At 41.1% G+C, this 23,575-nt stretch overlaps 1 protein-coding gene across 3 annotated transcripts in view; it reads left to right on the forward strand.

The window, feature by feature from the left end:
- The window catches only part of fgd4a (FYVE, RhoGEF and PH domain containing 4a), a 58,501-nt gene extending 35,434 nt beyond the window's left edge, over positions 1–23,067 (forward strand). For 2 of the 3 annotated variants that reach the window (XM_008436503.3, XM_081608401.1), the window contains exons 3-18: positions 3,616–3,765; positions 4,912–5,095; positions 8,807–9,197; positions 13,862–13,951; positions 14,044–14,189; positions 15,204–15,360; positions 15,438–15,576; positions 16,273–16,331; positions 16,417–16,563; positions 16,781–16,953; positions 18,217–18,247; positions 18,331–18,411; positions 18,499–18,624; positions 19,566–19,703; positions 19,776–19,919; positions 20,644–23,067. In XM_008436503.3, the coding sequence (XP_008434725.2) occupies positions 3,616–3,765; positions 4,912–5,095; positions 8,807–9,197; positions 13,862–13,951; positions 14,044–14,189; positions 15,204–15,360; positions 15,438–15,576; positions 16,273–16,331; positions 16,417–16,563; positions 16,781–16,953; positions 18,217–18,247; positions 18,331–18,411; positions 18,499–18,624; positions 19,566–19,703; positions 19,776–19,919; positions 20,644–20,886 (2,399 nt within the window). In that variant the 3' untranslated portion in view covers positions 20,887–23,067. Of the gene's footprint in view, positions 1–3,615; positions 3,766–4,911; positions 5,096–8,806; positions 9,198–13,861; positions 13,952–14,043; positions 14,190–15,203; positions 15,361–15,437; positions 15,577–16,272; positions 16,332–16,416; positions 16,564–16,780; positions 16,954–18,216; positions 18,248–18,330; positions 18,412–18,498; positions 18,625–19,565; positions 19,920–20,643 lie in introns of all 3 variants that reach the window. The other variant, XM_081608400.1, reaches the window with a different exon arrangement.
- Positions 23,068–23,575: the final 508 nt, after the last annotated feature.

Raw genomic sequence — 23,575 nt, forward strand, 5'->3', positions numbered from 1 at the left:
ATAATTAGACATTTTGACACTTCCACTTCTTTGTCTGGGTTTGTGTTGGTCTTGTCTGCAGCAGTGATCAGAGCAGCTGCAGTCATTTCAGTCCAAACTGACGCTGACTTCCTGGAGCTCCGTTTGTCTCAGGATGAATACATTTCCTGCAGTTCTCCGGGATGAAAACGATCCGTTCACAGGAGGAATTTTTTGAGCTCCGTTCCTATAATAACACACAACTTGTTGACTGTTTTCTTGTGATGGCTTCATGTGGCTGCGAGGGGAAGCCAACCAGCTTATCAAGAGAAATTTGTCCAGGCCGTGTTGGTAATTAATCGGTTATTTTAGGAAGGTGGTCGCGCCGAACGCAGCGTGGGATCGTTTCCAGGCAGACGGCTCCTCCAGCTACTGCCTTTAATTTGGGGCAGACTGCATGAAATTAAAACTGTCACTATGTGATTCTGTGGTTGTTTCTCCCTCTTTATGCTTCAGGGCTGGCCAGATAAAGATCATGTTAAGCAAAATAAATATGGTGCTCTAAGCACCATTTTGGTCCAAACTAACAATTTTTAGCAAACAGACTTCACCCTGAGAGGCTCCACACGTAGAGCGAACACCAGAAACTCTGGCTGTGTTTAGACGCTGAGTGTTTCACTAAATAAAGCACAAAGAATGGAAGAAAATGCTTATCGGTTTCACAAACCTCTTCGTGTGGTTATGCACAAGACAAAGTAATAGATTTATGATGCAGAAATCATCAGACGCACTTTAGTTTTGCAGATTTTGTGAATATACAGTAATTGACTGTTTTTTATTCAGTTCAGTTTATTTCTGTAGCACCAATGGAGTGGCTTAGACGATGGATGGATGAATGTTTTTAACATATTTCCTTCTAAAATGTTTTAAATATTCAAATATGATTCCTACTCCGGGCTGCACAGTGGTGCAGTTGGTAGAGCTGTTGCCTTGCAGCAAGAAGGTTCTGGGTTCGATTCCCGGCCCCGGTCTTTCTGCATGGAGTCTCCATGTTCTCCCTGTGCATGGTGGGTTTTCTCCGGGTACTCCGGTTTCCTCCCATAGTCCAAAAACATGACTGTCAGGTTAATTGGCCTCTCTAAATTGTCCCTAGGTGTGAGTGTGTGTGTGCATGGTTGTTTGTCCTGTGTGTCTCTGTGTTGCCCTGCGACAGACTGGCGACCTGTCCAGGTGACCTGTCCAGGGTGACCTCTCCAGGGTGACCCTGCCTCTCGCCCGGAACGTTAGCTGGAGAGGCACCAGCACCTCCCGACCCCACTGAGGGACAAGGGTGTAAGAAAATGGATGGATGGATGGATGGATTCCTACTCCATAAATTAAAAGTGATTGCGGTATTTTTGTAATTTGTGTTTTAATTTTTTGAATGGATCAGTGTGTATTGCAGCATTTAATTATTAATTGATGACTAAATTTGAAATCACGGCTCTGATTTGGTTAAGAGTCTCAAGCTGCTGTGATTTTGTTACGTCCGTTTAGCTGAGTTATGGCAGACAAACACACATCTGTCATGGTTCAGTCAAATGTTTGCTGCCCATTTTGAAGAGAGAAATGAACCTCTGTGTCACGCATATTTATGTCCTGTGGAAACAGGAGGTCATAGCTTATTGATTAAAGGTTCCTCAGCATTCTCCTCAGTTTTAAGACTCAGAATGAAAAGAGCCAGTAGGGGGCAGAAGACGTGGCACTGGTGATTTTTCTATGGGTAAAAAAATATCACATCTTAATGTTTTTAAATATTCACTGGGATTTGGTGCTGTATCAAGAGATTTGTTTATTTTCAGGCTTTTTACTCATCAATAAAAGCGCCAGACTCACAGTCTGCGTCCAGCCTAAACGGAGCGGCCCCTTTAAATGGAAACTAATGAACAAACTTAATAGTTTGGAACTATTTAGAGCTCGTGGAAATGTGACTCCTTATTAGGACATTTTCTCTGCCCGTCCGCTTGACAAAGCCACATGTAGTGTTCGTGCGTGCGTGCGTGCGTGCGTGTGTGTGTGTGTGTGTGTGTGTTGAGGTCAGAGTGAGGTTGGTTTAGTCTCCAGTAAACACTGCCCGTCTGTGTCTGTTGCTCCATCTAAACTGGAGCCCGTCTGGGACCAGCTGGTCGGGAAAAGTCTCATCAGATGGATTATTGGTGAGATAATCGGGCCAATATTTGGTCTGTTAGTCTTGATCTTGTTTATATCTGTGGCTGTAGCGGAGCAGTAAATGTTCCAGTTTCAGAGCTTTGTTTGCCATTTTCAAACTTTCAGTTGTTACACCTGCTTTGTCCGGTAAGAAAGATCCGTTTTGTTCAGCATCGCTGCAGCTGAGGAGGCCGAGAGGATCAACGCCTCCCAAGACGACCAGTCAGAAAAATGACCCAAAACCCTGAAACGGCTCCAGGCAGAAATGCATCATTTCCACAGTCAGATGGGAAAAATCCAGAATACCTCTGAGAAATCTTAACACAGAAAGTTTGGCTTTAGCTCCTCTACGAATTAAGAGTCTTATTAATAGGCAAAGATGAGAGCTGAATGCTGCCCAGAGAGCAGCTGTGACGTTGCTCATTAATATTTACAACATTTAAAGAAAAGTTTAATAAATAATGAAGACCAAATCTGTAAGTTTGGTCTGCAGACAGAGAACATCACAACGTACAAACATTATTCACCCAACTCTGTAAATGAGGTTTTTATGTGAAATTAGGTGAAAACATTCAGGATCTAAAGATCTGAAACAGTTTCCTCTCAGTGATGCATTCTGGAATAAATGTCATCTGCCTGGAGAATGTGGGGATATTCTCCAAATAATTCATTGCTGTGTATTTCCATGCAGCAGTGGGATCATTTCTGCTAATGCGCTAATGGCGGCGGCCATTTTTAGTTTAGTGCTTTAAAGTTTCTGCTAAGTTTAGAAACATATTTGTCCCACTTGGCTTCCCCTGAATCTGCCAGTGCGCTAATAGTGAAGCTAATTTTTTTGTTTAAGGTTCTTAGATTCCCCTAAATATTTTTTTCCTGATAAATTTTAAAGTGCTAATTTACTTGGCTGTTTTGTTGACTTTCAGTTGAATACATTTTGATATCTGTGTTTCGGTTAACAACCGTAATTCTTCCAGGAGTTCGACGTTTATGCTCTTATTTTGAAGTCTGTTCTGTTTCATTGTCGTTCTTTGAAGAAACTTTATTGAGCAAGTGGCAAGTGTTCAACAAACAAATAAAAATACAGAACATTAACAACCAGGGCTGTAGCAAAAACACTACAGCGCTAAACAAAATATTAGCTCTGCTATCAGCACATTAGCGGATTAGCTACAGTGTGCTGCTAACAGGCAGGATTTCCTAGCAAATCAGAAAATTAGAGAGGCTTTTAAGTTGTGGGAAGATTTAATAAAAAGATTTTTCTGTGGTTCTGGACCTTCGGACCTTTTCAGGAGATTAAAGTACCTCAGCAGCAGATATTCTTCAGCCTCATCACCCGAGTAGCTAACGCTGCTATAACATAAACCACAGTTGCTGCTGTGGTCATCTGCCACTGCCCACCTTCACCATGATGAGCGAGTGTGTTGGTGTGGAAGTCCTGATGGATGTGCATTCTTTGTCCCTCGGCTCTAGGCTGCAGCTCGCCGAGGAAAGCCAGCGGCGGCTCGCCCATCCTGCAGGAGTGTCTGAATCGGGCGATTGGGGGGGCAGCTGACAGGAGGAGGGGAGGGGTCAATGGAAGAGTACCTGGAAGCAGGACTCTGCTACGGTCTAAACCACAAGGTACCTGTCGGCATGCCGTCCGTAAATCATGCTGAATGATTTAGGATTCACAGTCCGCAGTGTGTTTGTGTAATAAGTCCTTGAATCAGTGAACCGTGAGACCGATGAACCTCTTCTGTTTGACTTTAGTTAATCATTCTACAAAGATAACAATGAAGAACTTCTTTCTTCTCGTTGCTGTGAACCTAATTAGAAACCTGTGAACAGATTTATACTTGTAACTCACTTCTATAGATCCTCGAATAAATGTTAATATCACAGGAAAGTAGCCTGAGTGAATAAAAAATCTGTTTCCAAATAATTTAATCTTTTAAGGGAAAAACTTTAAACCAACCCAACCTTGTTTTTTGGTTAATTTAAGTTTGGTCTTTGCATTCTCATAAACGATGGTTTGTTAATGAGCCCTTTAGAAACTGGCACACACAGATTTTTATTCTTCTTTTTGAATGCATCTTTTGCAAACATTCTGCAAAAATATGGATCTACTGGCCAAGATACAGATTAAACCTACCGTCATCAATTAGTATCAGTTTAAATCTGTTATAGAACAAAAGCTGATTTACATTAATAAAATAATGTTTCCTTTCCTGGCTAGGGCACCAAACAGATTCCAGCCCAGGGCCCAGATACTTGTAAATCCAGCCCTGGCTCTTGGAGTGGTTCTGGTTGGTCTTCCTCCCCCTGGAGATCCACATTTTGATCCACTGATCAATCTGTGGATCCCGGTTCTCAGCAGCTGTTTCCATCATTTTTTTTATCAGCGCATTAGAAAAGAGTGATGGAAGCAGCAAAATAAAAAAAACATCCCCAACGTTTCAAATAAGTTTTACGTTTGCTTGAGATGGTTTTCAGTTTTTCCAAAAGAGTTAAGAATGCGCTTAAAAGGAGACGGAACCACGATCCCGTCGACTGGTGGGACGATCATGTGTCATTAAAATTAATTTGATTTGATTTGACGTATTTAAAATGTGCCATAAAGACGAAGAACAGAATCTGAGAGGTAAGGCCCGTCGTCACATAGGGTAGATGTTGCTGCCCTCTACAGCTTCAGAGTGGAACTGCAGCTTCATATTTCCTCCAGTGGAAAAAATCCTGAATGCATCCATCAGGACTCAGGCGTCTTTTTTTGTTTGTTTGTTTCTTTAGTGCCGCCAAAGCCGGAGCACCTGCTGAGTCCAGTGTCTCCTCTGCAGACGCCGCCGGGCAGCGTCCAGAAATCCCCGCTGAGATTCATCATGGAGGACGGAGGAGGAAAGCCGACCCCCACGCCGCGCGAAAGGGTCAAAGCGTCCAAGGTGTCGGACCTGATCAGCCGCTTTGAGGAGAACCGGTACCGACTCTCTGTTCTCTCTGGGCTCTGACATGGGGGGAGGATCCACATGCCTCTTAATGATGATTTAAATATAGAGACAATAACAAATACTGGTTTATCAGTTTACCAGTCTGTTCCATGGAATAATTTCACTGGTTTTTCACAACTTTATGACACTAAAAGGACCAGAAATATTAATTTTGATCAATTTTTCTTCATCATTATAAACAAATACAAACATCCAACAGAAGAAAATATATCCATCCTCAAAAAGATTTGAGTATTTCTTTCATTTAAAACCTAAAAATAGGAGAAAATGTTTGATATTTAATAAAGCACCCATTGTTAATACATAGAAATGTTATTAATTAAACTGCAAACACTTTATAATCACTAATAATGCATTAATTAAGAGCCAAATAAAATTTGACTCTTTATTTTATTTTTATTATTTGAAAATAATTTGCCAAATAATGAGGCAAACATTTGCTGCCTTCAACATTTCAGACGAAGTTGGTACTTTTTCAGCACAGTGAGATTTTACTTTTACCATAAAATTCATCATAAACATCCACAGCTGTCTAAGGGAGACTTTTTGTTCCACGTAAAACGTGATATTAATTATGGGGAGGATCAACATGGTGCCGTCACATCAGGCAGAAGAATGAATGTAACTTTTTAAATGTTGACATTGACTGTGACCTCAGTATAAACGATTAAATCATGATCGTCTCACCTGCCGTCACCTGAACGCACCGTCTCACATTCCTACTGGAAATCTGTCAAAGTTTCGCTGTTGATCTGGAGGATGCATCTGCGCTCTGCTGCTGTGACCATCACCTGGAACTACGAGCACCTCTTCAGCCAGAGTTTGGAAATCGGGGAACATTTGGTCAGGAGTGAAGGTTTCCTGATCCGGTTGCGCCAGACAAATTAAAATCCGTTTTAACTGGCTACGTTTTCTCACATATATTCAAAATACAAAACTTTGAAAAGCAAAACAGCAATTAAACATTATTTGTCAGTTTCTCCATCTCAATCTGCACAGAATGAACAGAAAAACTTTGAACAAAGCGAACGTCACACGTTCTATTTAGTTTTTCTTCTTCATTAATTCAAACTTTACATGTCGTTGTGCTAACAGATTAATCTGATATTTAAGCACAGTTTTGTAATTAATGCTTTATAAAATGTTTACAGAATAATTATAAACACATCTGTAAACTGTTTACTCATCAGGTATTGTAAATGGTGCCAAAGGTCTTGTTAGTTTTCATAAATCAGGGAACATTTGTGGCTCTAAAGGAGTTTATTTAGTTAAAATGAGGATGAAAACGTCTCTGAATCCTAAATGCCTCAGATTCCTGAGCTAACTGCAGAAACGCAGCTCACTTCTTCTTGGCTAACTCCATTTTTTCCCCTCTGGTGCTTTTGTAATAAAAACCCTCAGGGTTGCTGTTGTAATCAAAGTGACAGAAGAGTTTTTCTGTCCCAACGCCTGAGTTTATTTCAAGAAAAGGAAAAGCAGAAGACGTCAGATGCAAGTCCTGAGCTTGTCTGGATGAGTGCAGCTCCGACGGCAGCAGATTAGTCTGTGTGACAGGCGAGGCGTTAGCGAGGGGATGAGAGGAGATTTGTTCAGGCGAGGGGAAGCTCTGGTCATCACTCAGCCGGCGGAGAGCAGGACTCACTGCTGCTAGATTAAACCCAGGAGACAAAGGTAGGAGCTGCTGCAGCTCAGCTGATCGGCCGTCTGGTTCCCACTTCTGACACTTTGGTGCTTCAGTGTTTCGTTTTTATTATTATTATTATTTGGTCAATTAAGGTTAAATTCTAGCCGCAGACTTGCCTGACCTGAGGAAAACTGGATCTCATAAAACCAATCTAGACTTTTTCTTTGCACCGTTAAAAATTTATCACAATATAAACCTTTCAAATCGGTCAATATCTGTAATCTTTGATTAGTTTTTGTTTTAAATATCTGAATGCTGCCAAACTGGTAGCGTTTTTCTGTTTTATCCACAGTTTTCGCTCCAAACTGTTTTTTTTTTGGTTGTTTTTTTTTTTATTTTTGAAGCAGTTATGAGCTAAAACCTGAAATTGCTGCTGCCACGTTACTCAACTGGTTGTTGCTAGGCAACCAAAGAGTGAGTGTTGGTAGCGAGAAGCAGCTTTGTCGTCCTTTGCTGCTGTTAGCGCATGTAGCTCGTGCGTCAGATTTTCGGGCGTAGCAGAAACACATAAAGAAACTACGGCTAATTGTTTTGTTTGTTTTTTTTTTCACGCTTTGAAATCTGTGTAACTAATTCATCAAAGTTAATGCTTCAAATTGATTTCGAAGTAGCCAACCATGGCTTTTGTACCACTGGGGACAAAGTAAAACGTTGGGATTGTGTAGCAACAGGCTGGGGAGGGGCAGTGCTGGGCCACATTTTGATGCAATAAGAAGATTTTACACCACAAGAATGTCAAGTTATTAATATATGTGAGACCGTATCTTTTTGAAGAATCAGTTTTTCGTGGTGGAAGTATCCAGCCCACAACTACCAATCCAATATTTCACCATTAATTAGCTTTGCATTCACCTGTTGAGCTGTTTAGTATAAATGGCTAAACCTCATGTTGGTCCCACTAACGTGAGTCTGCGTGCCACCAGTGGTCCATGCACCACAGTTTGAGAACTCTCCTGTAACTGTCTTGTGGTCAGTAGGTAGTTTGAATCAGTCTTATTGTTTATTTACTGCAGGTTGTGAGAACATCAGCAGACTTCCTCTGCTCCTGAAGTTAATCACCTCAGTTTCCACTCCGGTGCTGCTGCTGCTGCTGCTGCTAGCGGGGATTACCTGCAGCGCTGCAGCACAAAGGAAGGAAACACCCACAGCTTCTCAGAGCAGAATTAGACACTAATGTCCTAATCTGGCTGGCCGGCCGGCTGGCCGCGTTTCACACACCTACAAGTGAAACTTCTTTGTCGTTTCGGTGCCGTCAGCCACAGTTTGAAGCGCAGAGCAGAGGAGTTCATATTTTAACCCCACACGTTTCCCGCAGCAGATACTTCTGGTTTATTTCCGTGTCTCGGGGTTCTTCCTGTCAGACTGTAGTAGATCTCAGGTGGCATGCAGCACACAACTGATTCATGCAGACTGCTCACCAGCCGCCTGTTGTTCCTCTATTTATACACACTTCCTGTTTTCATGAGCAGTAACGCTCATTGCAACACAGAAACTGTTGTATCTAAAGGTTATGTAGCAAATAAAGGAGTTTAAAGCGACTTTAGTTTTTAACAAGGAGCTGAGATCAGCTGGGAGATTTTTTAGCAGGTGATTCATTCAGGCGGGGAAGCAGCTGCAGGATGTGGAGCAGCTGGACTCAAACTTTTTTAAAAACCTTTTTCTACGTTTATTTCTGAGCTCAGAGGAAAGCAGGTTTCCTGTGTAGAAGTAGGACAGCTTGCACCTCCTGGGAACACCTCTTTATTACTGTACCTCTGTTGCACATCCTCTGCCACAGCAAGAAGTTAGTGCACCTCCTCTGGATTTATTTTTAACTCTTGACGCCCACGTGCGAACTCACGCAGCTCGCCGCCGAGACTCACACTGTCTGTGAAAATGTCAGCTACCAACAGCCGTCTGCAGGCTCCTTTGACTGCATTATTTAAATGAAAGTCCTTCTTTAACTTCTTCTGCGCTCTGACACACTTCCTCCTTCGCCTTTGCTCTCTTCCTCCAGCAGCGCAGACAACCAGAGAGACGGCTCGGCGCTCAAACAGACCAGCAAGGTGTCCAGCTGCAGCTCGGCTCTCCGCGTCTGCCAGCGGGCCGACATCAGCAAGATTCAGGAGAAGTTCTCGTGCGCGGCGGCCGCGACGCAGGATGCCAAGAGGCCAGCGGCTAACGGGGTGCTAGCACAGATGGAGCAGGACAAGGAGACGGAGGAGGAGACGCACCACAGCGTGAGGACAGAGACTGCTGAGCTCGTAAACGGAGATTTGGAAAAAGCAGATGAGGTGGACGATCATTCAGCTTCACAGCACTCGGACAGGACCGGTGCTGAGGATGAGGACACGGAGAAAACAGCAGAAACTCTGCAGAAGAGTGAAGAGGGACACTCTGAGCAAAAGGTAGGTTTAGTTTTTACAAACTAAGCACAAGTAATCAGTCGCTGTGTGAGGGGGAAGCAGCCTGTTTGGTTGAAGAGCTGCTCTGTTGAACATTTGAGCTGCTGAGTTTGTGCCGCAGCAACCAAACCCCCCGGGAACCTGGAGATTAAAAATATCAGCTGCTCTGCCTTCTCAGGGATAAACACAACCGAGAAATCTGAGCAGAATGAGATATAAATAAACATTTAAATGACTTTCCTGTGTTTTATTCAGCATTTGCAGAAATATGAGGCGTCTCTTTCTCTGCTGCCTAAACAAAACTTTACGTACTTTAACTTTTTAAGCAAGTCAGATGATGTTGGCTCAAGCTTTGAAGCTCTAAGTTGTTCTAGGAAGGTTTTCCAGAAGTGCATTCCTGAGGTCAGACACTGATGTGGGATGACGAGGCTCGCAGTCTCAGCTTTAATTCATCCCACAGGTTTCTATCAGCTTCAGGTCAGGATTTTGCAACCTGTTAAAGTTTTTGACGCAAGTTAAAAAGTTAAATTAAAATAAGTTATAACAATAATTATTATTTAATAAGGTTTGTAATAATAAAAAATAAAGAAAATGAAAGAAATAAATAAAATAAATAAATAAATAAAAAAGTAGTAAATTAAGGAGAATATTTTTTTATTAAAAAGGTTTTAACTTAGTTTGTTTCTTAAAAGTAAGTAAAAAAAAAGATTTAATATTTAAAATGGCATTCTTGACAAAAATATTAACAAATATTAAGAAAGAAAATAAAATACAGTTTATTTTTCATTAAAGAAGTTCTTGAAACAAGTTTGAAAAATTAATAAAATAAAAAATAGGGAAAAATCTGAATATTTTTAATAAATGGTTCTTACATTAAAACTAAAATAAATAAAAATAAGTAGGTTTTTTTCTTTAGAAAAAGTTTCCTGACACAAGTTCAAAGCAATATTATAATAAAGCAAATAGAATAGTTTTTCCAATAGAAAACAGAAAAGCGTCTTGCTTTGTGCTCCGCTGCTCCGTGACGTTGAACAGGAAAGGAAATTCCCTGAACTGTCTGCAGCTGGAATGAAACCGAGACTGAGCTCTGAAGAACAGATCCTCCTTCCACCAAACTTTACACCTTGCAGACAGGTTAATGCATCTTAATCCATCCTGCTAAGAATCCTGGAGTTAATCCTGACGTTTGCAGCTCTGCAGCCATCGACTCCCGGCTCTCGTGGTTTTAGGAGACTCAACCGTTTCCTCTTCCTTATAAAACCACCAACAGCCGCGGCCTGGAGGTGTTTCGGACAGGTGGCTCCAGTCCTGAGCTCCTCAGAGCGACTCGTTGCTTCTGGTTCCAGATGCTCCGCCTGCGACCTTTGACCTTTACTCTGGATGTTTTCATGGTCTGCATGTCAAATGTTTGACAACTCAAACAGTTTTTGAGCTGCTGCCTGATTTGACCTGAGCGATGCGTCTGCGTGTTTGGAGGCTGGATTTGTACATGAAGGCGATCGAAACGCCTGAGCTCAGAGATTCGGATCATTTTGAAATAAACTGTATATAATTACAGTCTTAACTATCAGTGTAAAGTGTTAAATATTATATTAGCTGCAGCTTCTTTGTTTTTCAGTGTCCCTGCTGTTATTTCAGGCTCTTGGTTTTAGACCTAAATTAGTTTATCTTTTGAGCAGCGCAGCGTTTTGTTAGCTAACTCTTTCATTACAGTCAATTCCTTTTTTACTGTTTAAAACATATTTGAGTATAAAACTCGATGCAGAACTCTTTCATTTGGAGCAGAAAACCATCGTCTCTCGAAACCAACATTTGTTTTATCCTCCTGTAGTTTGAGAGTCTGTGATTTTAGCCTGGCGTTGGCAGTGAGGTCATCAGCTGCTGTAGCTCAGCTGCTTCAAGGTTCTACATCAGTGGTTCTTAACCTGGGTTCGATTGAACCCCAGGGGTTCGGTGAATCGGTCTCAGGGGTTCGGCGGAGCCTCTGCCGCGGAGGTAAACACACACTAGTGTGAAGTCGTGATGACACCCCGCTTTGCCATCACTTGCTGCAGAGGATCACGATACATTGCTTAGCCAATCAGAGGATCACGTTACATTGCTGAGCCAATCAGAGGATCACGTTACATTGCTGAGCCAATCAGAGGATCACGTTACATTGCTTAGCCAATCAGAGCTGCGGAGGAGCCCTGATTGAAGGAGCTCCACTCTCAGCATGGAGTGGAGCTCTTGAATTACTTCAGCAAAGCTCAAAGTTTTTACCAAATTCTATAGTCTCAATCTGCTCCTTAGTCGCATCTTTTCGGGGTTGCTACTGCCTCTAGTGGTGTGGGGGAGGTAACACAGCTAATATAATTACATTACTAAATCAAAATACCGCAAAGTATTTTGTGTGTCGGGGGGGGGGGGCGGGTCGGGGTTGGAATAAGAAGGGTTCGGTGAATGCGCATATGCAACTGAGGGGTTCGGTACCTCAAAAAAGGTTAAGAGCCACTGGTCTACATGTTGTAACTTGTTCTGCTTGATTTGGCTCATTCTCGTCTGACCTTTGACCTCAAAGAGACGTTTCTCTTCCACTCAGCCTCTCTGGAAATGTTCTCATTGTCTGTAAACCTGAGATGGTTTTGGGTTAAAATCCCAGCAAACCGGCTGTTTGTAAACAACCATCACTTATTGAAATAAGATTTTGATTTATCATTGACACTATCAACTTCAATTGATGTTTAAAAACCTTTAAAACTGTTATTTGTTTACTGCCATAAAACTGTTTCAATGAATAGCAATACTTTTGAAAATATGATTAAATTCAGTTATTTTGTGCGTTTTTAAACTTCTTTATGTGGCTGGTGTCCTAAAGAAACGTTTCATAAACAGAATTACCTAAAAAATAAGTAATAAATAATTATTATTGTCACAATACTAACAAAATATTGTGATAAAACTTTAAGCTCATATTGCCCCTGATGCACATTTTGAACTTAAACACGTTGATTTTATACAAAATGGGGAGAAATTCAGATTTTTCACTGTTTGAACTGCAAATCTGAGCCAACCGTGGGAAAACTGTCTGTGTGATTGACCTACGAGTAAAAGGAATAATTTTCCAGTGAATTTAAAGTAAATTTCATGTGCAGGCCTTCCTGAAACCAGTAACCTCACTGGGTTTCACAGCAGAACAGACTCCATGCTGCACCTACCTGGATGCGTGTGGAAGTGAAACCAGATTTGAGCTGCCGCACTAAACAGCAGGCTTAAGTCGATTAGCCCTGTTAGCACCAAGCCCAGAGGTCAGTCAATGTTCACTGGGTTAGCGCTTGGCTCTAGAGTTAATTATGAGACAGTTTTCACTCTGAGATGGACAATATTTGGTGTCTAGTCTGTAGAGTATAAGTCATATTTTCTAATATTTCCTCCTACTTTGTTCAAGCTTACATTTTATGGTGGTTAAATTAATTTTTTAAGTATAAAAACTAGAAATGTGAAAACGTGTGAAAGCAGAAAGGCGAGAAGTCGCCCAAACGGTGCAGACGAGTGAAAGACGTCACAGGCAGGCGCTGGGCTTTGGCGTTTACATACAAACATACATAAAAATATTTTATCACTGTCTGAAGTTTAATTAGACCAAACTTCACAATAATGAAAGATTTATTTAACATCTCCAGAACGATTTCTGTCTCTTTAGCCAACAAGGCGAAGCTCAGATGATGACGTCATGGCTTTGGAGACATCTGATAGGCTAACTGCCATCTGTGACCTCAGATTGACCTCAGAGCTGGTCAGACAGCTGGTCGTTGATCCACAGAGAAACGATGTGGACCGGACGGCCGCTCGGCGAGGAAGAATCCAAAAGAATCAGAAAGATTTCAGTTTGTCAACAGACACGCATGTCTGGAGACGAATTTAATCATTATTTAGTTAATTGGACGTCATGACATCATCGCTACATCTGGAGGAAATGCTGGTACCGTCCTAACTGTGACCTATGAGCAGAATCACCAAAAATAATCAACATTTTTTTACTAGTATTGAAGTAAATTTGCCGAGTCATCAAGTATTTTACTGAACAACTAGCAACATCATTTCTGACTGTTTAATGAAGTGCTATGATTATTTATGTACAAAGCAGGATAAACAGCAGTGAGGCATCACTGTCTCTCACGTGTTTAATGTGAAAACCTGTCCCAGTTGTTGCTGTTTCACATCAGAAAAGCTGCAGTTTTGTCTTGTTTGCACGATAAAACCAGCAGCTGTTTGTTTATTAAAATGTGTTGGAGCTGACCGGAGACGGACATCATGAGGAAGTGTGTGGCTCGTTGTTCTCAGGTTTCTGACCAGTATTTAAAAAGAAGACGGTTCCTTTTTGTGGCTCTGCACCTTATGAAATCTCCACGTCCCAGAATGCAACACCATCGCTTTTTCAGGCCTGTGTGTGACAGCAGCTGACTTCTCACTCATTGTTAACTGGTGTTTTTGTTTTTTCTGGTGTCGTTTCCCTTATTCCCTGTTTTCATTTCCTGTTCTGAAAGAACCAGAACTCATTGGGCTGCTGATCAGAGCAGCTGGCTCAGCTGGAGAGACTGGCGATCCTTTCAGAAACAGATTCTACTTCCTGGTTCCTGTGATGTTTGAACTGTCCTTATTAATAGAAATGTCTTCTGTCTTCTCAGGAGACGAACGAGCAGAAGCTGTTTAAGATCGCCAGCGAGCTGCTGCACACGGAGAAGGCGTACGTGGCCCGACTCAACCTGCTGGACCAGGTGAGGAACTCGCCCAAATCTCCGTCTCACTTCTGTTTTCAGTCGACAGAGAAAAACGTTGTTGATCCCTAACCGCGTGCATGGCTGTGCAGGTGTTCTGCACCAGGATGATGGAGGAGGCGAATAAAGGCACGTTCCCTCTGGATGTGGTGAAGAACATCTTCTCCAACATCAGCTCCATCCACGCCTTCCACAGCCAGTTTCTGCTTCCTGACCTGGAGAAACGCATGGGGGAATGGTAGGTTCCAGCTAAACGTGTAAAAACATGAAACCGTGAACAGACCTGGACACGCAAGAGGTCAGACAGGAACTGGGGCCTGGAATTTAAAATATTAACGCAACTAATCACGCCTTTTTTCTTTTCTTTTTTTTTTTACATCTCGGAACCTTTTTATTTGTGTGTTTCTGGTACGACTATTAACCTGACGCACACGTTGCATCCTCCAACAGCAGCGATGGAAGCTGCTTCTCTCGGCCCACAGGGGGTTAATTTCTGTTTCAAACAATCTGATTGGACGCTGGAAAATATGCTTGTTGTGTTGAAGTTGTGCTAAAAGGAGTTATTCTGTTAGAGAAGCTATTTAAGACTAAAATAGCATCTCAATGCTAAACACGTAGCAGCTAATGCTAATGTTAGCGTCCACATTTGTAAAGAAGCTCCATGAAACTCTGTATAGATGAACAGATAGAAAAACACTCTGATGGTTGAATAACAGATTAAAAGTCATATCTCTGTTTTTGAGCTCATATATTTGATCATTTAGCAGCAAAGATGGTTTTTAATTGAATATGTTGCTTATTTTGCCAATAACTAATTACAGACCCTGAAACAAACTCAATTAAAACATTTATTTGAGTTTTTGTCACAAATGGCCGCCGCTCCACATCAGACCCTGTTGTTTACAGAATGTGGTGGAGATATTAGTTTTTATAACGCTGGACTTGTTTATGTCTGCGAAGTGTGTAAAGGTGAAAATGTCTCCACCTGGTGGTCGGGGTGTGAATTATAATCTGTCAAAATGACAGATTATCTCTTCAGATTTTTCTGTCACTGTTAAAAAACAAACATATTTGATTATTCTGAGTGAGATCTGAAATTCAGCTTCACTCAGTGATAATATGAAAACGTCATTTTGCATAATTTTGGCAGTTATCATATTGGGTTTAATTTAGGGGGAAAATGTTTTGGTTTTTGAAACTCTGGGTAGTTTTTGTTGTGTTCGATAATCTGATCCTTCCTGCTGCGCTGCAGGGCGTCCACACCGCGGATCGGCGACATCCTGCAGAAACTCACCCCCTTCCTCAAAATGTACGCCGAGTACGTGAAGAACTTCGACAAAGCCATGGAGCTGCTGAAGCAGTGGACCGACCGCTCGCCGCCGTTCAAGGCCATCATTCAGGAGATTCAGGTAAACCTGCGCCGCTCCGCTCCGGGCGCAGACGTTTCTGTCTGACGTTAAGAAGCTTCCTGTCGGTTTGTGGACAGAGTCAGGAGATCTGCGGCAGCCTGACGCTGCAGCATCACATGTTGGAGCCGGTGCAGAGAGTTCCCCGATACGAGATGCTGCTGAAGGACTACCTGAAGAAGCTTCCTCAGAACGACCCGGACCGCAGCGACGCAGAGAGTACGTTAAAATCCATATTTATCAGCTGGAATCTTCTCGAGGGAACAAACATTCAAACTCGTCCCGATCAGCAGAACTTCAGACTTTCTGATCGTGTTTCTACGTTTTCCTGTTGAATTCTTTATTCACTTTCAGAGGATTTTTTTTAAGCAAGGGTTGCATTTTATCTGCACTCCAATTCGTACCAGCCAGATGAGTAATTTTGTTTATGGAAGCCCATTCCTGCCGTGAATGAAAAAATAAAAGGCCAACTGGAAATGTAATTTCCAGTATAAAAGTCAGAATTTCAACTTTGAAAATCATAGTTCTAAGTTTTAAAGTCATTTATAAGATGGAGGGTCTTCATTGTGAGTTTTAAAATCAATATTTAAACTTTCAAAGTTATCAGATGGTCACAATTTAAAAAATAAGGTTTTTTTCTAAATTTTGTTTTCAATCTCAAATTTTTTTAAAGTTTTTTCTCATAATTTTGATTTTTTTTTCCCCAAGACTTTAATCAAAAGTCAGAAGTCTTTTTTTTTTTTTTGGTGGCTCTAATTGTCTTCCGTAGTGATCTGGTGTCGCAGCTGATTGGTTCTTTGCAGAAGCGCCAACACTGGGCCAATAAAACAACAGACGTTTCTTCCACCTTGTTGTCGGTTATGAATGTGTTTCTGAAGACAGAGGAAATATTGAAATGTGAATATTGATTTCCAGAATCATTAGAAATCATCGCCACAGCAGCCACCCACTCCAACAGCGCCATCAGGAAATCTGTAAGTAGCAGAGCTGATTTCCTGCCTCTGCAGGTAGAAAATCTGTCCAGTTTGGAGCGAAAGCAAACTTCCTGTAACTGTTCAGGAAAACCTGAAGAAGCTGATGGAGATTTACGAGATGCTGGGAGAAGAGGAGGACATCGTTCATCCGTCCAACGAATTCATCAAGGAGGGCCACATCATGAAGCTGGCAGCCAGGAACACCTCCACCATGGACAGATACCTGTACCTGGTGAGGAAACACGCACACACAAGGATACAAAAACCTGGTGCACACACACATACACACACACACACGAAGGGTACAGCAGGAAAATATTCAGGAAAGTAAATAATTTCACTCCTTTCTGTGAAGAAATGTGTGGAAAACCTGGAGAAATGTTCCTGTTATTGATATGAAGCAGTTATTATCAAAACAATAAGTGGAAACGTTGCATCTGTGCCTCCAGTTCAACAACATGCTGTTGTACTGCGTGCCCAAGTTCAGCCTGGGCGGACCCAAATACACGGTGCGGACCCGGATCGGGATCGACGGCATGAAGGTTCGGGAAACGAGCAACGAGGATCATCCTCACACCTTCCAGGTGTCGGGCAAAGAGCGGACGCTGGAGCTCCAGGCCAGGTGAGCGAAACGCCTCAGCTCCTCACCGGGTGTCATTAATTCAGGAAATGGAAATATTATTCTGGAAACTTGTCACTATATAGATGAATCCGGCCTTTATTTCTGTGAAAAGTATTTTCCGCCTGCAGTTAATGAAAAGGTGACATTTCAAATTATAGCATTACGTCAGACCAGTAAGGAAAAACATTTTCTAGTACAATGTGGGTTTAATGAAATGTTTAAAGGTTGTTACTTTTACACATTTTTAGAGATGCCATGAAATTCTCATGGTTACCTTTTAGCAAAAACACCTCATGGTATTTACGTAATAATGACGATAATTAATGCAAATTGTGAAAATGTACAAAGTTAACATTTATTCCCACTGCTGCTAAAATAATTATTTAATGTTATTTTAACATTAAAACCTGAAATTTGGCCATTCTAAGTGCTTCTTGCTCAGAATATTGTAGAATTTGTTTTTAAGATTCAAGATTCAATAGTTGTCAAAAAAAGGAAACTGAATTGTGTTTGGAGCACAGCAGTCAGTAGCAGCAGATTTCCTAGTAAAGAAGTAAAAGTGGCATCAGTCCTTCACACATTCAGAGAATAACAGTATGAAAATATGTTGCTATATAGAGGGTCAGGAATTTAACTTTTTGAATACACAGACATACATTTTATATATCCATAATTTACTTTGACATTGCTTAAACCAGTCCATCCAGAATTTTGTAAATTTTGTGGTTTTACTGTAGAAATATGTTTTTTTTATTTTATTAAGCTGCTTCCAAAATCTAAATATAGAATAAAACAGGTAAGACAAAAATAACAAGAAGACAAATTGGACAAACTTTTTTAAGAAACTTGAATAGTTTTATTATTTTTAATCACTACTTTAACTTGACACCAAATCAGTGTAATAGCAGTAAGAAATACTGCCACCTACAGGTCGGAGTCAGCATCACTGAAGTGCAACGTGTGCAATAAACTCACAACTAGTTAATTACATTTTTTTGAATTTCAGTGAAAAACTGTTTGTCTCTTCTGCCTTTTCATCTTTGTCCTTCAAAGTTTCTGTCTGTCCTTGTTTCCTGGTTTGCTTTTTTTAGCTCATGATATTTGAACATTGTGAAAATGTTCAAAGTTTTTTGTCATATATATGTCATAAATTACTGAGTTTCTAATATGAAAATGAATAAAGTCGACAGCATGTAGGAACCGTGTAAATGTTTAAAGCGAATCTTTGGTTTGACGTTTTCTGTCCTGTTTCCTTCCCCTCAGCTCAGAGCAAGACAAGGCAGGATGGATCAAGGTACAGACACACACACCTCATCCCCTCTTTATTTTTCACAACTTTTTAAAAACTCGTGTTTGATTTGTTGTTTCATCGCTCAGGCTTTCCAGGAGACCATAGACATCTTCCAGCAGAAGAACGAGTCATTCAAGAACGCTCTGAAGGACGTGGAGGAGGTTTCGGTTCGTTGAACGCATCCTCAGAGGAACTGACGCCATGTTGTTGTGTTTTTATTTTTGGGTTGTCATGCTGACTGCTTTGTTTCGCAGAAAGCTGAGCTGGGGAAGCGGGCCCCGCGCTGGATTCGTGACAATGAAGTGACGATGTGCATGAAGTGCAGGGAGCCTTTCAACGCCATCACACGGCGGCGGCATCACTGCAGAGCCTGCGGATATGTAAGCTCAACTGTTGAAGGGGAAACGTTTAATTAAAGAACATCTAATATTTCCTGATTATCTGGTGTCGGAGATCGACTGGTGATAAACGTCCAGTTAGCGCTACGGCCTGGCGCTATTTTTAACAGAGGCTTTGCTGTTCTTCCAGCTGATCGTCAAGATGAGATGAAAAAGTTTTCGTTTGAGATGTGACTCAAAGTGAAGTGAGGTGTTTAGATTCTGGCTTGGAGGCGATTAAAAACCACAAATTCAGTTCTTCAGAACCAGAAACAAAAAAAGGACGTTCAAGGCAGAAATGTGGTCCGAATAAACGGTTCTGGACGGGTTCTGCTTTCTGCAGCAGTGGAGCTGATTCCTAAATAAATCATTTATTTTCATTGTGATAAAAATTAATTATTAGTCGAGTAGGTAACACTTTATATGAAAGGGGGGTGAATAAGACTTTCATAAACATGACATAACTCCTGTTATGAACATGAATAAGCCTTGATGAATATTTATGACTGTTGTCATGAAGCGTCATTCGGTAAATTATGACACTTTTAATACAAAGTTGACATTATTGAAAATGTCTTTGTTATTACAACTTGACCATTAACCAAGAAATCATTACTGATATAAATTTGTTATAAAAGTTTTACTGATTGCACTTTAAAAATTAGGTAACTTTATGTTATTAAAGTTTAAACAGTAACGATTTATTGGTTAATGTCAAGTTGTCATAACAAAGACATTTTCAATAATGTCTTTGTCCTCCTGCTATTTTTTTCTTCATTCCATTTCAAACAATCAACATTTTAACAAAGAATATTCTGCAAAACAAAAGTTTTAGACTTGAGTTACCTTCAGATTCTGAATCAAATGCTAGTTAAATGGATACATTACGTCACACGTCATCAGTTTGGGACTGTAAACTGTGATGATCTGGTCTGTTCTTCCAGGTGGTTTGCTGGAAATGCTCAGACAACAAGGTACACCTCGAATACGACAACCACAAGATGAACAAAGTCTGCAAAGACTGCTACTCCATGCTGACCGGGGAAGGGGTCACCGAGGGCCGAAGGAAGGGCATCCTGGAGGTAAGGATGGATCCGACTGGTTCTGATGTTGTTCGGTGGATTAGCTTCAGCTGCTTGGCCTCCTGTGTGCAGATCGAGGCGGCTCAGTTCACAGACAGCAGCATCATGTGTGGCTTCCTGCAGCACTCTGAGAAAGGAGGCAAGCTGTGGCAGCGGGTCTGGTGTGTGATCCCAGAGAAAGAGTGTCTGGTGCTCTACCTCTACGGAGCTCAACAGGTGACAAAAACACAGCAATGCGGAGTCCCATAAACCATAGAATCAACAATAAAGTTTGATTTCAGCACCAAGGCCGTTCAAAGTGTTTACAAAATAAACACACGAGTAAGAAAACTATTGAGAAACCAAACATTACATCAAAATCATCAATACACATTAAATACGTTTCATTCAGTAATAGTTCAGAAGCAGCTCTGACCCGGTGGGTCTGGATTTTAACTCAGCGTTTCAGCTGTTTTTCCGTTTCTAGAAGTTTGCTCCAGATCTGTGGTGCATAGAAGCTGAATGCTGCTTCTCCATGTTTGGTTCTGGTTCTGCTACCAGGAGACCTGAGAGGTTCTGGAAGGTCGATGCAACAACGGCCGATTTTTAACGCATTTTGTTGCTTTTTACATCTGATGTTTTACTGACTGATCCCATGAACAAACTAATTCACCTGTGATTTTATTTTTATTTAATTGAAACACAATTGCAAAATTGTGTTTTTTCGACATTAGCAAAGTATAGACAAACTTTGTGCACATTTGTAAAGAAAAAGCAGTTAATATCATAAATAAAGCATTTTATTAAATTATTTTGGGCAAATTTAGCTTTGGAGACAAAACATTTTGTTCTCACTGATTCATCAGCTCAATCAGATGAAGTCAATTATTAGTCGACCATAAGCAGTTTTGCATAAAACATTCCTCTGTGGATGACATCATATTTGTGGCGTTTCCTGCAGGACGTGAAGGCCCTGTGCACCATCCCGCTGCTGGGCTACACGGTGGAGGACGCGGACACGCCGGCCAGCTTCCGCCTGTCCCAGTCCAAGTTTGTCCACACCTTTGCTGCTGAGAGCGAGGAGCTGAAGCAGCGCTGGCTGAAGGTCATCCGAGCGGCGGTGACCGGAGAGGTGCCGGCGCGGCCCGAAACCAACGGCGGCGAGAACGGCGGCGCGCAGGAAGCTAATCCTGACGACCCCTAGGAGGGTCGTCCGCTCACTCAGCCTGCTGCGGGACTTTCCTCCGCGTCCAACCCGCTGCCGGACTGTCCAGGACCCAAAGACGTTCTCTGTCCTCCAGGACGCAGCGGGACGACGGGATAAGCTGCCGTCTCCAGGGTTTTCTCCTGCTACCTGTGCTGGATTACTAACGTTTCTGGTACAATCAACACTAGAGCAGGGGGCTTCGGGACGCAACGAGCACTATAGAGGAAAATTCAAACTCAGTCTTTCAGGAGGCGTCCGGGACTCAAACTACGTCTGCTGGTGCTGTAAATCTCCTTCTGTACAGAACGCTTTTTTATATAAAAACAAAACTTTTTTCATTCATGTACAGAAATTCAGTCTCAAGCTTTTCTGCTATGAAAAGGAGGAAGATCTAAACGTCATCGACAATATTCAGTGTTCGCTCTGATTGGAGGAGACGGTTTGAAAACGAAGAACATGATTCTCTCATCTCTACTCCATCTGCTAAAATGAGACAAACATAAAAATTATGTGATGCAGATGAAAAACTATATTTATTACATATTATTTGAAGCATGGTAAACCTGTGCTTTAAATAATTAAACCTTCATTAGTAAAACAAATGGGATTCTTTTTTGTTGTTAAAATCTCATCTTCACGTTAAACATGTAATCACATTGTATTTATTTAAAAATCCAAGTGAAAAAATGTTTAAACATTTCTGCTGCAACCAAAAGTTTTTTTTACTGCAAAATCTCCCATTTTTATATTACTACTTAAGTTTAATGAGGTGTATCTTAAAATAAGAAAGTAAAACATCATCAGGTTGACACTAGACAGCGTCTTTTCAGCCAAGATTCTCAATTCAAAAATATTTCTTGGTGTAAAATTACGGAATAAAAATACATGAGCTATACAGCAAAGATATTTATTGTTATTAATCTGTTCAACCATCAGATTGGGTTTTCTTTGCGTCTGTGCTGCTGCTATGTGTTTAGCATTGAGATGCTATTTTAGGCTAGCATAGCTTCGCTGACAGGCTAACTGCTTTTAGCACAACTTGAACACAACAATAGTATTTTCCAGCGTCCAATCAGATCAGTTTAGAAGTGGAAATTAACTGAGAACAGCTGTTTTGTTTTCTAGCGCTGTTGTTTCGCGCGTATGGTTTTGCGGACGTTGCTTGTGCGTCAGATTTACTGGCGTACCAGAAACATGTTCCGCTCGGAACATTTGTATGTAAAAAAATAAAGTGATTGATTAACGTTAAAAATGTTAACACAACAATATCATATGTAATCAATCAATTGAAATTAACGCGTTAAAGTCCCGGCTGCATGTTAAACATAAGTTTGAATACAAAAGTGAAGGCCTGCCGTAAACAAACCACATAAAATGCATAACTTTTAACATAATAAACTTTTTTTTTTTGCTCACTTACTTTAATGCTAATGTTTATTTAAAGACTTAACTTTGAAACGAATACCGTAAAATATCAACTCTTAGGACCCCGACATTAAAGACCTCTGCAGATCACGTCATTTTTTCCTGTTTGTCTCTCCGATTCAGATTTGACCGGATATGACGCAACGTCTGCGGAAATTAATATCTCCACGTTATTAATGGCAGGAAATGACAGAAAGTCTTTTAGGGAAATCATCAGATTTATTAAACGTATTTGAAATTTATGTTGCCGTTTGTATCAAAATAGCTATTTAGTATTTTAACCGCGGCTTGAGGGAGAGAAGTGGTTTGTCGTAACGTTTCGGTGTGATGATGGAGAAGCAGCACAATCAGACACAGCCAGCCGATGAAACAAGTGTAAATGTGTTTTTACAGCTGTAATTATTTTTTATTTAAAGTAATTTATAGAGTATGATGGACTGTTGAATGCAGCACAGACTCGTTCCTTTGCAGTCAGCTGAGGAACGCAGCCAACCGGTCAAATGGCCGCCAACATTGACTTAGAGGGGAAATGTGCCAATTTTTTTTTATTTTTGCTCATCTCTGAACCGTTCCCCTCCGCGGTATTCAAATAAAGCAAAAACAATTGAGCACAAGCCCTGTGATGAATCTGAATGTAAATCTATACTTCTGTCTTCATCGCCTTCCCAACCGTTGGAGAATCTACGCACTTTACACCCTGAACGAAAACAAAAGTGTACCTGCAAGGAAAATAAAGTCACCCAGTGGTCTGTGCTGATCTTGTATTATTTCAAACGCATTTCTGGCTGGTTTAGTTTGTCAAGCTGCTTCACACGGTTTTGGTTCCCCGTTTTGCTTCTGCTGTCGGGTTTTCAGTGACTCAACCCAGACGAGGATCTGAGTGAAGTTGAAGGCCTCCCACCTTCAAAAAGGACAAAAATGGTCAAATGTTTGCTATCATTGTAAAGATATTAAGAAATGTTTCCAGAGGTCATGAGGTCAACCAGCCTTCCCTCACTTTCTTCAAATCAGACAACTTGACTACATTTGGCTTTGAATTTATGAAATTTTAAAGGTAATTTTGATTTTGTAAAAGTGTTGGGAGGGGGGGGGGGGCTTGTTGACCTTTTGACCTTTAAACTTTCATTAATATCTTCAAAGTCAAAGCAGCACAAACAGTCGAGTTGATTGACACCAATTTTGTGATTTGATTTTCCAGGAGAACCAAGTCACAGTAACAATGTATTTTTCTTTTCATGTTCTAGTTTTAAGTGTAATAAAA

Source organism: Poecilia reticulata, chromosome 6, assembly GCF_904066995.2.
Source record: "Poecilia reticulata chromosome 6, P_reticulata-male-v2, whole genome shotgun sequence".
NCBI classification, from domain to species: Eukaryota; Metazoa; Chordata; class Actinopteri; order Cyprinodontiformes; family Poeciliidae; genus Poecilia; species Poecilia reticulata.